The following is a 16,909-nucleotide window of genomic DNA, read 5'->3' on the forward strand; positions in this document are numbered from 1 at the left end:
ATAAGCATAAAGAATATTTATACTTGCAGAAATAAAAATTTTATTGCCTATTTTATTGTGTAAAGTGGCCTGTTAAATATTCTGTTGTATTTTCATGTTTTTCAAATAAATCACCCTTTAAAAATGTAAACATATATCTTTTAAAGATTTTTTTGCTAGGTGCAATGAATTGGGAGGCTGAGGTAGGAGGATTGAAAATTGCTGGGCAGCTTCAACAATTTAGTAAGACCCTCAGAAACCCTGTCTCAAAAAATAAAAAACTGACCAACATGGCTATTAATTTAGAAAACCGGCAAGGGATGATGAGGATGAAGAAAAGAGAGATAGACACACATAGAGAAAAAGCTGAGGCAAAGTGGTTCATCATCCCTTGATGGGGGATGAATGACCCAGAGCTAGCTCAGCACGTTTATTATATAGTTTTTTTGTCATTAAAATATTATTTGTAAGAAAGTTTCAGCAAAGCAGACAAGTCTTTGAAGATCACAGTGGAACTTGTGAGACATCGAGATTATCTTGTTATGCCCAGAATTTTCTATCCTCGAGAGTTCGTGCCTGAGCTCAAGGTCTAGACCCATACAAGTATGTGCCTTTGCACCGAACCTCCTTGGGCTGGTAAGAACCAAAGCAACTGGGCCATCTAGATCTGCACCTTTGCTCGGGAAGTTCCCAGAGCAATGCAGCCACAAGGCAATCAGAGACCAAAAAGTATTTGAAGTATTTCTTGAAGTATACACAATACTGAATCTGGGTGTTGTAGAGTGTCTTAAGTATCTGTCTTTAGAAATTATTACTATACTCTTGCTGGGCATGGTGGTACCGGCCTATAAATCCAGCTTCTTGGCAGGCTGAGGTAGGAGAATTGAAAGTTTCCGGCCAGCCTCAGCAACTTAGTGAGATTCTGCCTCAAAAATGAAAAGTAAACATCATGTACAACCAGAAGAATGAGAAATTATACTCCATTATACATGATGTATCAAAGTTCATTCTACTGTCATGTAACTAATTAAAACAAATGGGTCTGGGGCCATGGCTCAGTGGTAGAGTGCTTGCCTAGCATGTGTGAGTCACTGGGTTCGATTTTCAGCACCACATATAAATAAAATAAAGGTCCATTGGGGGAAAAATAAAATAAAACAAATAAAAAAAAGAAAAGAAAAAGAGCTGGGGATGTAGCTCAGTGGTAAAGCACTTTAGTAAAACCCTTTCCCCCAAAAAGAGAACAAAATTACTATATTGTGAGTTTCATTCCTCATCTTAACTATATGATCAATGAGCTTTTAGACAAATGTATCTTTGGATGGTGAAAACCATAAATAAAAACATTTTAAAATAAAATAATAAATACATATCAATATTGCAAAAGTATTTCTGATATGCTAGGCTACTAAATACTTTTGTATTGTTTATGAACTGTAATATCAAATAGGCCTGAAATTCATTGGCAAAGCACATTTAAAGCTAATTTCTCAGTAGAACAATCTAATGCAGGTATTCCTTTTGAGTCATCTCTTCTTCAAGAAATGATTCAGAAATCCAAGCTCCTTTATTTTGTGCCTATACTATTTTGCTTTCCCCAGGTTATCTTCTCTTGGCCATTCCAAAGGAAAAACCTTGTTGGATCCTGATTAATTACTTCTCTTTTGCTCACATTCCTTCAGCTAGAACTTGGTTATGTGTTATATATAACTTGGAAGCGAGGCTAGGAAATTTAGTCTAGAATTTTGCCCATTATAATGAGGAACCTGATTGGACAGGGACTACCAAACTGTGCCAAGGTTAAAATTATTTTTTTTCAAACAAATCTTTGAACATTTAAAAACTTTAAAAAAGAATTGGTTAAGTGATTGAAATGGTATGTATCTTGCTAATTCCTACCCACCCCACCCTAGTATTCACTCCTTCTCCCCAATGTTTGGTGGTGGTTGAATTGTAAGGAAACTAGGTACGGTGGATATTTAGGAAAAGCTCATCTGAAAACTGCCTATAAATAATTTAGTCACAGGGCTTTTTATTTGAAAGTCTAAGTTAAATAGTTGTTCAATCATTTGAGAGTAGGATCATCTACATGCATTTTTTTGTACTTTTATTTATGTATGAGACATGATATCTTAGAACTGTAGTTAAATGTAGCTCTTGGAGAAGGGTGTCTAATTTAATTCTGTAAGAGTTTTATCAAATGTTGTTAAATATTTTTTTCATTAAAGTTAGATTAGCCTAAAGTATATGTTAAAATGTGTTTTTATTAAGTATTAGCTTTATTTTAACAAATCTAAATTAACACACTGCACACTGACTTTTTAAGAACAAATATAAAGTACTAATGAATCATAATTTACTTGTTTATCAAACTGAAACAAATGAAAATAAATTTTTGAAAATATATGCATTAGTGTCATCCATTTTCTGTGATAAAAAATTTTTGTCAGTATTCTGAGAGCATTTTTTTTTTTTTTAACTTAGCCACTGCCTCAGTCAGCAGCTTTTTCATCATCATACATATTTTTTTTTTGGTGTGTGTGTAAAAAATAGACAGTACGATTTCTTATCCTTGCCTTAAGGAAAAACTAGTGAAAGCATCATGCTGTATTTTTAGTTACTAGAGACTGGACTATCCCAGTACTGGGGCAAAGTAGCACAAAATTACTAATATCCTTCTATAAATTTGGCATTATATAATAGTTCAAACAACTAGCAAAATTCTAAGGGATCAAGTCTGTCAACGGAATGTGGAACTTGTGTGTGTGTGTCTAAGAGTATGCCTATACATGTTTTGTTGATTGAATTGAGTATCCTTGATATGGAAGAACTTTAGCTGGTGGTTCAGGCGAACAGGATCCTGTTAGAATCTGGGCAAGCCTAACTGGGACTAGTAGCAGAAGAAGGCATTGTGGTAACAACACCTTAAATCTACCCCCAGTTGAAAATCTTGGTATAGTACACTATAAGACTTTGCTAGCCTTTGAGGTAAAATCTTGTTAAACATATACTGGATGGTATGTATTTTCAGCTTCCCAAGGCCAGCCCTTGAAAAAAAGCAATAAATATATCAGGGTTTTTTTTGCCCAGGACTTTATTAGGATTAGTTTTTCACTTGTTTCAGATATTACAATCTTTTAAATGTAAGTCCATTTTGCAAATTTTGAACCTACAAAAAAATTAGAGTTATTATACAATGAACATGTTTATTTTCCTCTATTTGCCAATTTTTAGCACATTGCATTCCCCCCATATAATTTTTTGGGGAAACATCTTTGAAAGTAGGTTGCAGACATCATAAACTTAACTGCTAATTTTTTTTTAAAGAGAGAGAGAGAGAATTTTATTAATATTTATTTTTCAGTTTTCGACGGACACAACATCTTTATTTTTATGTGGTGCTGAGGATCGAACCCAGCGCCCCGCGCATGCCAGGCTAGCGCGTTACCGCTTGAGCCACATCCCCAGCCCTTCACTGCTAAATTTTAAGAATATATGAATTTGTCTCTCCAAAGTACATTTTTCTAAATATCTGTAATAATGTTTTAGTTGTAGAAATTATCATTAATTCATAATATAATTTAATGTAGTCTATAAAAATTTAGTGAAATCTATAAATTTTCTCCATTTGTAAAAGCTTATTTTTTTTATTTGTTTGTTGTATGTCTTTTAGTGTCTTAATTTATAACAGGCTCCTGCATGCCCACTACTGACTTTTTCTATTTTTTAATGACATGCTTTTTTTTTTTTTTTTCTTTCTTGTGTTTAGGTCAGTTATCTATAGAATGTTCCTCATTCTCAGTATGTCTGAGTGTTTACTCATGGTTAAATTCAGTTATTATATTTGGCAAGAATATTACATAGGTGAAACTGGACATTTCTTTCTGTACTACACCAGGAGGCATATAAATCAGGCTGCCTTAAAACAAGTGCAGAATTTGATCACTTGGTCAATGAAGTGACAATCACTATATCTCTTTGGTCTGACAGTATCTTTTCCTTTATAATTAGTAAGTAATCTGTAGGATGGTACTATGAATATCGTGTTCCCTCATGACTTTTACCTGATGGTTTCAGCACTCATTGATGATCTTTGCTTAAATTAGTTTGTATATATGGGGGTTGTAAAATGAAAATTTTAATTATGTCAACCTTTCACATTTATTGACTGATTTTTTTATAGCTGTTAAAATTCCTGACTTAAGGTAAAAACTAATTAAAGTTGAAATCAGAACTATTATGTCAGTCTAGGTAGGTTGTCCTTACCTGTCCTACCTCCCAGTTTATATTTCTGTTTTACTATTTAACTAGTATTTCCAATGAAATAGTTAAAACTATTGCCTAATTTAAGTTTTGGATTTTCTTAAGAAACTACCCATAGTGTTTTTATATATTTCAGTGTATTGCATTGCCCAGTCTATTATTACTTAGGGACTTTTCAATGCATTCTCTCATACACATTTTGGTGTTTTTTTTTTTTTTTTTTTTTTTTTTTGTTAGCTCTCTTAGTTTTTGTTACCAGATTGGATTATAAATTATGTTCATGAACCTAGGATGATCTTTTTTTTAATATTTATTTTTTAGTTGTAGTTGGACATAATACCTTTATTTCACTTATTTACCTTTATGTGGTGCTGAGGATCGAACCCAGGGTCTTGCACGTGTGAGGCTAGCGCTCTACCGCTGAGCCACAACCCCAACCCTAGGATAACCTTAACAAGAAAAAAGTATATAGAATTTTGAGAGAGTGGAATAAACATTTAAGTGACTTAAGTTGAATAGTTAGTTGAAAACAGTAACCATTCAGTTAAAGGATAAATTTATCAATCTAATTATGAAGGGAAGACAAGTGATAGAGTAGTCGTTAGTTTGTAAAGCATTCACTTGGATTATACATTGTGTAAATTCAAACTTAAATCTTTTTTTTTTTTTTTTCAACTCAATCTACTTTTACCATCCCACAGAACATGTTTTTAGGTAATGTTACCTTGAGGCTCTTTGTTGTTCACAGAAGTTCAAGCCAAAAATAATATATTAGCCTAGCAAAATGATATATTAGCCTGGAGAAGTTTTGTGCATTTGTAGTATAGGGAATTTAATGTATCTGAAAAGAATGTTACACAAAATGGGTAAATTTTATTCTTTCTTTATTTTTTTTTGGTACTGAGGATTGAACTCAGTGGCACTCGACCACTGAGCCACATCCCCAACTCTTTTTTATTTAGAGATAGGGTCTCAGTAAGTTGCGTAGTTCCTTGCTTTGGCTGAGGCTGGCTTTGAACTCAGGATCCTTCAGCGTCAGCCTCCTGAGCTGCTGGGATTACTGGAATGCACCAGTAGTAAATTCCATTTTTTAGATGCTCTCTCTATATATTTAAAATGGGAAAGGTTAGGAAAGTTAAATCTAGAATAAAAAGTAGTTGTCATCCTGTTTTAGAATTAATAAATTACCCATATGACAAAAAGCTGGAGACCAGTGGTTTTTATTAAGGGAGGAATCTTCCAGGTTTTCCAGTAGAATGTCTTTCTCATAGGTGCTCAGTTAGCACTTATGACTTTTATTATGATAGTTTTTCACTTCTAGATAATTGGATATATTTAAACATTTAATAGTAACAATATTTCTTTTTTGCATTTTAGATTATCCCCATAAGTATGGTCCACAGGGGGGCTGTGCAGATCATTCAGTATTTGAAAGGATGAAGAAGTATCAGATGACTGGCGTAGAGGAAGTAACACAGGTAAGGATTTTAACATTAGTTTGCATTTAAGAAATAAAAGTGAACTTGGACCCTTGTTTCTTCATTTAAGAATGTATTTTTTAGAATTTCTGAAAGATCCCGGTCTTCACCATATAATTGGCAAAACATTGATATTTTTTGTTTGAAGAGGTCAGGTAACTTAAAGAGGTAGTGCTAAGATTTGAGAACAATTCTCTATGACTCAAAAAACATTATAGTCTGTGTCCAAAATATATTGTTTTACATGTTTCATCATATTTTTTTTAAAGTTGAATCTGAACTTGTATTTTATATAAATGTAAGCATTTGTATTTGGGTTAAAATATGTACTTTAAGAGTACAGATTTTCCCTTTATTTGCCCTGATTTGCCTACGTGTCCCCCAGTTTTATCATTGAAAGTCCTGTGTTCCTAGACAAAACATGATGCTTGTTCACCCTTATAAAAATCTCAATGCTTTTGATATTTTAATTGTAAGGTTTTTGTTTATTTATTTATTTTTTGCCATTTGGGTGTTGTTTTTTTATTTTTATTTTTGGCCTTTTTCTTTAGTAATAGTGACAAATTTATAGTTGTCAAAACAAGTTGAAAAATGTAAAAAACGTTTTATTTTGTGATAAAACATGATTTGGACATATTTTCTAAAAGTGGTAGCATATAATAATGTTTCTTGAGCTATGTGGATTTATATTCAGATCTATTACTTGATCTGCAATGGCATATGCATTTCTGTTTCAGGTGAAAGAATATTACATGAGATTTTATTCTGTATTCACTGAACAGATATACTATATATCATAGAGTGTAGTAAATTCTAGGAATATGAGGAAAGTAAGATAAAGGCCTGTTCTCCAGAAAGCTTAAAGTTTAGAGATACAGAGAAACACTTGAGGGGTGTAAGAGACAGAAGAGGATTAAGTACAAGATAATGCTCCACACACAAGAGAATAGGTAACTTATTTTGGGGTATATTTGAGGGCATTAATCAGAAACTAATAGAATAAGCAGGGGTTGGTTTAGTCATGGGGAGATAGAAAGAATATTTCAGGCAGAAGGAACAGTACATTAAAAAGGCCAGAAAGGCAGGAAGATCAGTAAAGAATCTTTAATTTAAGGGGAGAATCCAAGTCTAGAGTTTAAGAAATTAATTAGAAATTGTTTAAGTTATTCAGTTGATAGTGACTTGTGCTAAGGTATCAGCAATATGGAAAGAGAAGATAAGACTCAGAAGAATTTAGCAGAATGGCTTGATATAACATTCATATACAAAAGTAGGTCACATTTATTTATATTAGCAGTAGACTACCAGGAATACAATGAAAGAAGGGACATGTTAATAGTAATATCATGTATTGCTGAATAAATGTAAAAAATTATAAGGTGTATATAATAAAAATCATAAAACTTTATAAAGAAATATTAAAAGAAGATTAGTTTTAAATAAATGGAGGAATGTACCATGTTAATGGAAAATGCAAGTGTGATATACATTACAATTTGTGAATCTAAAACATTACATGGAAAAGTAAGTACTGAGAAGAAGTAGGAACCTATGTAAAGGTGGTGAGCAGGAAAGAGGAATTTACTCTGGCAGGTATTAAGGCTTATTATGGTAATTAAAGTGTGTGATATTAGAAGAGATTAACAAAGTGGCTAGAACAGAATTGAGGGCTTAGAAACAAACCCATACATTTATTAAACTTTGTTATGTTGTTGATCTGTATCAAATTAAGAAATGTAGTAAGCAATTTGAGTGAAGCCAGAAAATATGTATATTCTTTTGGAAAAAGGTGAAGTTGGATCTCTATCTCATGTTATATTTAAAAACAAAAGTCCAGAGGGATCAAAGCATTGCATATCTAACATGAAAACTTTGAAACTCTTTAAGAGTACAGATTTCCCTTTCCAGCTGTGATAGAATATCTGGTGTCCAACTGGGCCTCCTGTGATATTACTACTAGAAAACTGAACAAAATACAGTATGTGAAATGGTTGTTTTCAAACACTGGAGAATAGGCAATGCAGGATTGAGATCTTTGAGAATCTAACTGAATACTAAACTGTTCCTGCACAGGGTGAGATTCTGTGAGGAAACTACTAAAAAAAAAAAGGACTGGGGGGGAATCTAATCGAACCATTATCAAAAATTACACTTGGAAGAGAAACTAAGCCATGAAAGGAATAGGGCTAATCTAATCCTAAAGTAAAGGCTATTTCAAACTTGCCTTAACTGAACAGAAAAATAAGCCTAAAAAAAAAGTCAAGGTTATTTTCAAATTAATTAGCTGTCTGTCAAGGGGAAGAAAAAGCTCAGTAAACTTGTTATAGGAACACAGTAAATCCAGATACTCAATGATGCATCATTCACAACATCCCAGCATTCAAAGAACATTGTCAGTTGACAAGAAACTAAAAAAATGTGATCCATAAAAAGGAGAAAAACCACTCAGATAGAAACAGAACCAAAAATTATAGGAATTAGCAGAGAAGGACTTTGCAACAACTACTGTTAATATGTTCAAAGAATTAAAGCTGTGAGCACAAAAAGGAGAGAACAGAAATTATGATTTTTTTTTTCTCCTTTTCGTAGTGCTGGGGGACTGAACCCAGAGCTTTATACATACTAGTCAAGCACCTTACCACTGAGCTACATCCCTAGCCTTTATAAGTTATATAAAGAACCAAAAGGAACTTTTAAAACTAAAAGTACATTATCTGAAGTGAAAATTTTAATGGATAGGTTAAGAGCAAATTAATTAGCATAGAAGTCAATAAGAGTACACTTGATGGGAGGACAATAGAACAATAGAAATTATTCTGATCTAAGCATAGAGAGTAAATAATTGGAATCCAAGATGCAGAAAGAATATATAAAAATTAATAGTCTTCAAACTTTTCATATATGAAGAAAAATTTCAACCCATGGTCCAAGAAGCTCAATGAAACTCAAGCAAGATAAACACAAAGACATGCTAGGTTATATAACAATTAAATTATTGGAAACATCTGAAAATGAGAAAATTCAGTAAAGTAGCTAGAGAAAAGAAAATGCATTTACGTGTGGGAAATAAATAAGTATAATTATGGACTTCTCCACACAGTGCAAGTCAGAAGACATAGAGTGTTGAAAGAAAATCCCTTATTGTATAGTCTATGAAAATAAATTTCAGAAGTGAGGGCAAATTAAAGATCTTTTTAGGCTGGGAACAGTGTTGCCAGTCTTTAGTCCTGTCTACTCAGGAGGCTGAGAAAGGAGGCTCCTTTGAGTTCAGCAGTCCAAGGCCTATGTAACAATAATATCAAACTTTTCATTTTTAAAATTTATTTATTTATTTATTTATTTATTTATTTATTTATTTATTTATTTATTGTTTTTGTGGTGCTGGGGGTTGAACCCAGGGCCTTCTGCATGCAAGGCAAGCACTCTACCAACTGAGCTATATCCCCAGCCCAAAACACTTTTTAGACAAACAAAACCTGGGAGAGGGGCTGGGGCTATAGCTCAGTGGCAGAACGCTTGCCTAGCATGGGTGAGGTACTGAGTTTGATCCTTAGCACCACATAAAAATAAATAAAATAAAGGCATTCTCTCCATCTACAACTACAAAAAAAGTTAAAAAAAAAAAAAAGAATCCTCCCAGGGTTTTTTTTTTTTTTAAAGAAATCTGTACCTTAAGAAATCTTAAAGGATATTTTTCAGGTAGAAAAAGGATACCAGATGGAAATTCAGTCCTAAACAAAAGAGCAAAGAGCATAAAATAATAAATATGTAGGTAAATATAAAAGCCTTTTTTCCTCATTTGAAAATTTCTTCAAGTTATTATAACTTAAAATAACGACTAAAATCTTAAGAATTAGACTTTATTGTAATAGCACAGAAGACAAGAGAAAGAAAAATGGAAGTAAATTGTTGTATCTTTCTTAGAATATAAGTAAGTAGGGCTCAGCAAACTCTAGCCTGTGGGCTTGGAATTTGCTTTTGTAAATAAAATTTTATTGGAACACAACTATATCCATTTCTTCAATGCATTATCTGTGGCTGCTTTTGGACTGCAGTGGCAGAATTCAATAGTTGTGACAGAGACCATATGATGTGATCATCTAAGTATTTGCTGTCAAATATTTAATAAAATATTTGCAGAAATATTGCCTGCCCTCCAGCAGCCACTGGAAAAAAAAAGAGCAGGGGTGTATAGCACAACAACAAAATCAAATGTAATTAAAAATGCTCAGTTAATCCAAAAGAAGGTAGGAAAAGAGACACAGAGGAACAAAGAACAGATAAGACAAATAGAACATGAATACCAACTTGGTGAGTTTAAATATCACCATATCAATGATATCATTAAATATAAATGGACTAAGTATATTAATTAAAAGGTAAGATGGTTAGAGGACTTAAAAAAGTAAGCTCAAATCTAATAAAAATATAAAGGCACAGAGTTGGAAAGTAAAAGGATGGCAAAACACACCACATAAGCACTAATCATAAATGTTATTTGAATTCACTATCATTAGAGACAGAGAAAAGAAATTCCTAATGATAAGAGTGTCAGTTTACCAGGAAGAAATAACAGTTCTAAATGTTAGTTAATACAGCAGTTAATGATAGAGCTATAAAACATATGAAGGAAAAGCTGACAAAACTGAAAGGAGAAATGGAAAATCCCACAAATTGTTAAGATCACACTCATTTCTGAATAAACAGATTTATAGAACAAGTAAACAGAAAACTTATAAGAATATAAGAACACTTGAACATCCCTGTCAAACCAGTTTAACTATCACTTATAGAATTCTTGTACAGTAGCACAGAATACACATTCTTTTAAAATGTACATGGAAAAATGTATTTGCTGAATTATACTAGGTCATAAAGTAAATATTGATAAATTTGAAAGGATTGAAATAATGTAAAATAGTACCTTAGGTCTCAAGGGAATTAAATTAGAAATCTGCAACAAAAAGTCTGGAAAGTCCCCAAATGTTTGGAAATTAGATCACACACTTCTAAATAATATAAATCACAAAATAATAATATTTGTGAGATTTAACCAACATAGTGCTTAAAAGAAATACAAGCTTTAAATGATCATGTTAGAAGATTTAGAAATCAGTTATATAAACATTCATCTTTAAGAGTTAGATATGGAAGTACAAATTAAACCCTAATTAAGTAGAAGGAAGAAAACAACAGAAAAAAATTTATCAATGAGATACAAGACAAGCAGAGAAAAGCCAATGGAAAAGATTAATATAATTGGTAAACTTCTAATTTAATCAAGAAATGAAGAGAAGATAGGACTGTGGATGTGGTTAAAAAAAATAAAGAGAACACAGAAATTATCTGGGCTGAAAGATTGTATAATACAGTAGAAATTAATAGTTTTAGTGTATATTTTGAATATCTTGAGCCAATAAATTCAGTAGTATCTTTTTTTTTCACTGCAAAAAATTAAATTTAATTTTAAAATAAATTCAACTTAAAAAAACATACAAAATAAAGTTACATGATAATTAATTTGTACTTCCCATGTATGGGGAAAGTGGTTGCTATTGCTTTGTGAACTTCTTACCTAGTTACATGGGCAAATATCAAAGGAAAAGAAGCTCTTTATGAGCTTGTCTCTGACATTCCAGCTTTTTACTTTTTTTTTATTATTGGTTGTTCAAAACATTACAAAGCTTAAAGTTACAATTTCAGAAAACAGCACAAACAATAGTAGAATATTTGTATGTATGACTAAAATTAAGTTGATACTTAATAATTTTCCATAAAGAAAAACTTAAAACCCATGTATTACTGTTGAATTTCAAATATTTAAAAAGAAATAATTGCTGTCTTACGTAAGTCCTTAAGAAAATAAAGAAGGGGAAACAACATATTTTATGAGGCCAACAACATTAGTTTAATTCTAATAATAGACAAAGATATTACAAGAAAACTATAGTCTAATATCCCTCATTAATATGGATGTAAAATATCTTTAAAAAATATTAGCAAGTGAGATCCAGTGGTGTAACGCATTATGGTTAAATGAGGTTTAAACCAGAAATGCAAGATTGATGAATATTAGAAAAGCAATCAATGCAAGCCTATTGTATGAACATAATAGAGGAAGAAACTCCTATAATTATCTAAATAGACTAATAACAAAGTATTTTTAAAGTTTCAACAATCAACCACCACTTGACAAATTTAGAATGGAAGGAAATTTCCTCAGACTGTTAAGAACTTCTATAAAAACCTTATAGATGATACAATATTTAATAGTGAATTGACCAAATTATTTTTTCTGGGATCAGGAACAAAGAAAGGATGCCATTTTCACGTTTTCCAACATTGTATGCCAAGTCTGAGTCAGTGTAATAAAGGGGATGGGAAGGGACATTCAGAAGTAAAACTGCCTTTATTCACAGGTGACAGGTATACCTAGAAAATCCAAAGGAATCTTGGAAAAGATACTGGAATGAATATGAAATTTACCAAGTACATAGGCTATAAAGTCAATATGCAAAAATCAAGTGCATTATATATACTTACAGTGAACATTTAGAAAATGAAAAAAAATTTTAAATAGTTTTTTAGTTGTAGATGGACACAATCCCTTATTTTATATATTTATTTTTATGTGGTACTGAGGATCAAACCCAGTGCCTTATAAATGCCATGCAAGCACTCTACCACTGAGCTACAACCCTAGTCTCTAGAAAATAAAAAATTAAAAATCTAAAATGACATCTAAAATATAAAATACTTAGAATAAAATTAACAAAATATGTACAATAAGTGTACATGAGAAAGAACTACAGGCATCATACCAAGAAAAAGTAAAGATCTAAATAAATGGAGAAATATGATAAATACATGTATTCATAGCTGGAAGGCTCAATATTTATATGCCACTTTTCCCCAAATTGTTATGTAGATTTGGTGTACTCCCTATAAAAAAATTCCAGCAATGATTTCTCTAATAATTGACAAACTGATTTTAAAAATTATTTTGTAATGTACAGAACCTAGAATAGCCATAATAATTAAGGAAAAAACAAAACAAATTCTTACACTTACTGATACTACCTGATTATAAGACTTAATACAAAGTGACAGTAATCAAAATAGTGTCATTGATCTAAGAGTAAATATGTAGATCAGTGGAACAGAATAGAGTCTTCATATGGTTAGCTGCTTTTTGGGGGTGGTGGTGGGGGTGGTGTTAGTGGTGGTGCTGTTGATTGAACACAGGGGTACCCAACCTCTGAACTACACCCCCAGCTCTTTTTAAGAAAGCACCTTGCTGCGTGTCTGGTCATGTGTCTGGTCAGTTGATTTTTGCAAAGGTCCCAAGGTGATTGGAAGAAAGAATGGTCTTTAAAACAAATGGTACTGGAAAATTGGATATCCATATAAAACAAAATTTGAGCCTCACCTACACTGTACACCTTATATAAAAAATGAACTCAAAATGATTAATAGACCTACATGTTAAAACTAAAACATATAGGGAAAAGCACAGGAGACATTTTTGTGACTTTGGGATAGATAATTTCTTATGGCACAGTGCCCTACCAAAAATGTGTGAAGTGGACCTAATCAAGATTAAAAACTTGCATTTCAAAAGACACTGTTAAGAAAATGTAAAAACAAACCACAGACTGTGATAAAATGTTCACAATACATGTACCTGATATATGGCTTCTCATCAGAATGTGTAACAAACCCTTATAATTGTCAAAAATACACAGTTAAAAAGTAGATAAAGCATTTGGAAAGATAACCTCACAAAGTTAGACATGGCTAGGGTGGTGGCTCAGTGGTAGAGTGCTTGCTTAGCATGTATGAAGCACTGGGTTCAATCCTCAGCACCACATAAAAATAAAATAAAGACATTGTATCCACCTAAAACAAAAAAAATAAATATTTTAAAAAATTATTTTGAATTTTGAGGTAAAGAAACACTTTGAATAAGACAAAATCTTTGACTATAAAAAGATATATTTCATTATGTAAAAATCTAAAAACATCTTAAAATGAAAAGAAGTTTTGAACTTTGAGAAATATTCATAAAGCATAAAGTTAATAAAGACTTGTTTTTTTTTTAAAGTAGTACTCCTTCTGCTTAGAACAGCTAATAAAGATCAATTTGGCTTCAAAGTACAAATACAAATATTCAAAAAGTATGTTTTTGTATGATTTTTATATTTATATGTGTTTCTGCATGTATGTGTATGTGGATGTATCTATTTGAAGGCATTGGAAAGATAAAAGGGTTGTGAAGAATTGTGAAACCTAGATTTTGAAAAAGTGTATACCTAGAAAGGAGAGTCAAATAAGGACAGCTAATGGCTGAGAATATCCAAAATGTGACAGAGGGACATCAAGAAATAAATTTAGTAAGCCCTGTAGTTATGGCAGGATAACTACTTTACATTACTAAACACCACTGTAGCACATTATTAGAAAAGTCTGAAGTCCAAAGATATACTCTTAAAAATAACCAGTGGAAAAACGTCTGTTCATCTTCAAAGACACAACAGTAAAAATGGCAGTTCATTTCTGTTGGAAACACTTGGAATCTGAAGACAATGAAATGTGCAGAAGTAGAGTAGCTGCCATCCTAGAATGCTATAAACACTGAAAATGGGTAAATAAAATAAAGACATTCTAAATTGAGAGCATAAACACCAGAACACACTGAATTGTTCTTTTCCAGTGAAAAGATTATAGGCTCAGATGATAACTTAAAGATGTAGGAGTGAATAAAGAACAACACGGTGGATAATTCTAAGTGAATATTTATTGTATATTTCGAAGAATTAATAAAAAGGTTTATAGGACTGTATATGCCCATACATTTTGTATATGGGTGTATAGAGGAAGACAAATAGGAAAATGTAATTAACATATTCTGAAATTGTTGCATTTTCTGTGAATAGGCAAATGTTCTAATTCATTTGATTTTGATAAGTCAAGGACTATATTGTTATCTTTTTGATAACTTCTAAAGATGTTAGTAAAATATATAACTAAAAGGCTAATAAATAAAAAGGCTGAATTTGAGGCTGGGGTTGTAGCTCAGTGGCAGAGTGCTTGCCTAGCACTTGTAAGGCACTGTGTTTATATACAACTAAAAACAAACAAAAACAAAAAATCTATTTTAAAAAAAAGCTGGATTTTGTAATGTGCACTGTGAACGTCTAGAGCGTTCGGGTCCCTGGGTAAGGGTCGCGAAATAACCGGGACACATGGGATGCAGAGCAAAGGCAGCAATTGCAACTGCATGCTGAGGTTTATTTGCAAGTTCCTTTTATATTCTTCTTCTAACAAAGCAAGCAATTCTTTAGTAACACTTTACCTGCATTGCCCAAAAATCATGCCTCAGCAGGTACACAGAGCTAAATTCAGATTGTTCCTGTTCATTTGATAAGTACCCTCCCAAAGTTCTTTGTAGACATTATCTAATCCCCTGAAGATGCATTTGTTTCTTTAGAATGTACTATTCCCAGGACAAGTATGCAGGAAGCTTCTTCCTCTTGGCCAAACCATGCAGAACTTGTGACTTGCGATAAGGGGAAGAGAACTTTTTCTCCTCCTAACTGAGGTTTGCCTCAGCTGACCTAAATCACAGCCACAGCTCTTGCAACCTATCAGGCCTGTAGGAGCTAAACTCTGCACACTTGAACCCCAACAGTGCACCTGTAGTCCCAATTGTTCTGGAGGCTCAGTCAGGAGGAGCATTTGAACCCATAAGTTCAAGATCAACCTGGTCAACAGAGCAAGTCTGTTTCAAAATGAAAAACTAATAAAGGGAAATGGCTATAATAATAAAAACCAAAAATCCAGAAGAGGACATGGGAAAGAAAGAAGAATACATGAGATAGACAAGACAAATACGAAATAAATAATAAAATTGTTTTATACCCAGTGATATCAGTAATTATATTAAAAGATAATTGAATTAAATGTACAAATTAAAAGATAATGATCAAATGAGCACAGTGGTGCACGCCTATAATCCCAGTGGCTTGGGAGGCTGAGGCAGGAGAATCACGAGTTCAAAGCCAGCCTCAGCAAAAGTGAAGTGTTAAGCAACTCAGTAAGACTCTGTCTCTAAATAAAATATAAAATAGGGCTGGCGATGCGGTTCATTGGTTGAGTACCCCTGAGTTTAATCCCTGGTAATGTGCCCACCCCCAAAATATAATGATTGTCAACTTCATGTAACACAAAAAACAACAGCAGGGAATGGGAGTGCATGCCTGTAATCCCAATAAATTGGGAGGCTGAGGCAGGAGATTACAGATTTGAGGCCAGCCTCAGTAATTTAGTGAAGCTCTAGGCAACTTCATGAGGCCCTAAGCAATTTAGCAGGAAGGATCCTGCCTCAAAATAAAAAATAAGAAAAAAAGAGCTAGGTACGTAGCTCACTGGTAAAGTGCCCTTGGATTTAATTCCCTGTATAAAAAAAGCAAACACAAAACACAAACACAAACTATATAAATGATTTTTACAGATCCTTTCCCTAAAATGTAAGAATCCAGAAAGGTTGAAAGTAAAACTATACAAGATATAAAATTTGGTGACTCTAATGAAAATTGTGTCAAAGTAGATTTTGGGCAAAAATATATTAATTACTAACATAGGTATGTTGTAATGATAAAAGGTTCAGTTCCCCATGATGTTATAACACTCTTAAATTTGTACATTATACCATAATTTCAAAGTATAGAAAGCAAAAATGACAAAACTGAAAAACATTAGAAAAACTACATGATGGGAAACTTTAATATATCCTCTCGTTAATGAAGAGAGAAGTCAGACAAATAAAACCCAGTAAAGGTGTGAGAGATCTGAACCACTTGATTAAGCAACTTGACCACCTTTCTATTAATTTCTCTGCTTAGAAGTCTATTTTACATTTAAAACTGACTTCTTAATTTAAATCTTTTCTTTAAAAAATATTTTCATATTAAAGCAATCAGGATTATTTTTATGGAGTAAAAAAATTTGCCACTTCAGCAGTAGCTAAGTTTAACATATAACTCCTTTTTTATAGACTAACATGATTGTAAATATGAACTGCATACACATATATATGTACTTGAAATTTTTCTTAATAATTTAATAAGTGACCAAACTGTACAGACTGGAATGTTGACATACCTAAATGAAAATCTTGAGCAAAATAG

General features: G+C 32.3%; 1 protein-coding gene across 1 annotated transcript in view; it reads left to right on the top strand.

Moving 5' to 3' along the window:
* Positions 1 to 16,909, top strand: part of ADAM10 (ADAM metallopeptidase domain 10) — a 150,615-nt gene that overhangs the window by 80,706 nt on the left and 53,000 nt on the right. Inside the window, exon 5 of the mRNA XM_081289709.1 lies at positions 5,620 to 5,720. Coding sequence (XP_081145835.1) covers positions 5,620 to 5,720 — 101 coding nt within the window. The remainder of the gene's footprint in view (positions 1 to 5,619; positions 5,721 to 16,909) is intronic.

Source organism: Spermophilus citellus, assembly GCF_964194105.1.
Source record: "Spermophilus citellus genome assembly, chromosome: 4".
NCBI lineage: Eukaryota > Metazoa > Chordata > Mammalia > Rodentia > Sciuridae > Spermophilus > Spermophilus citellus.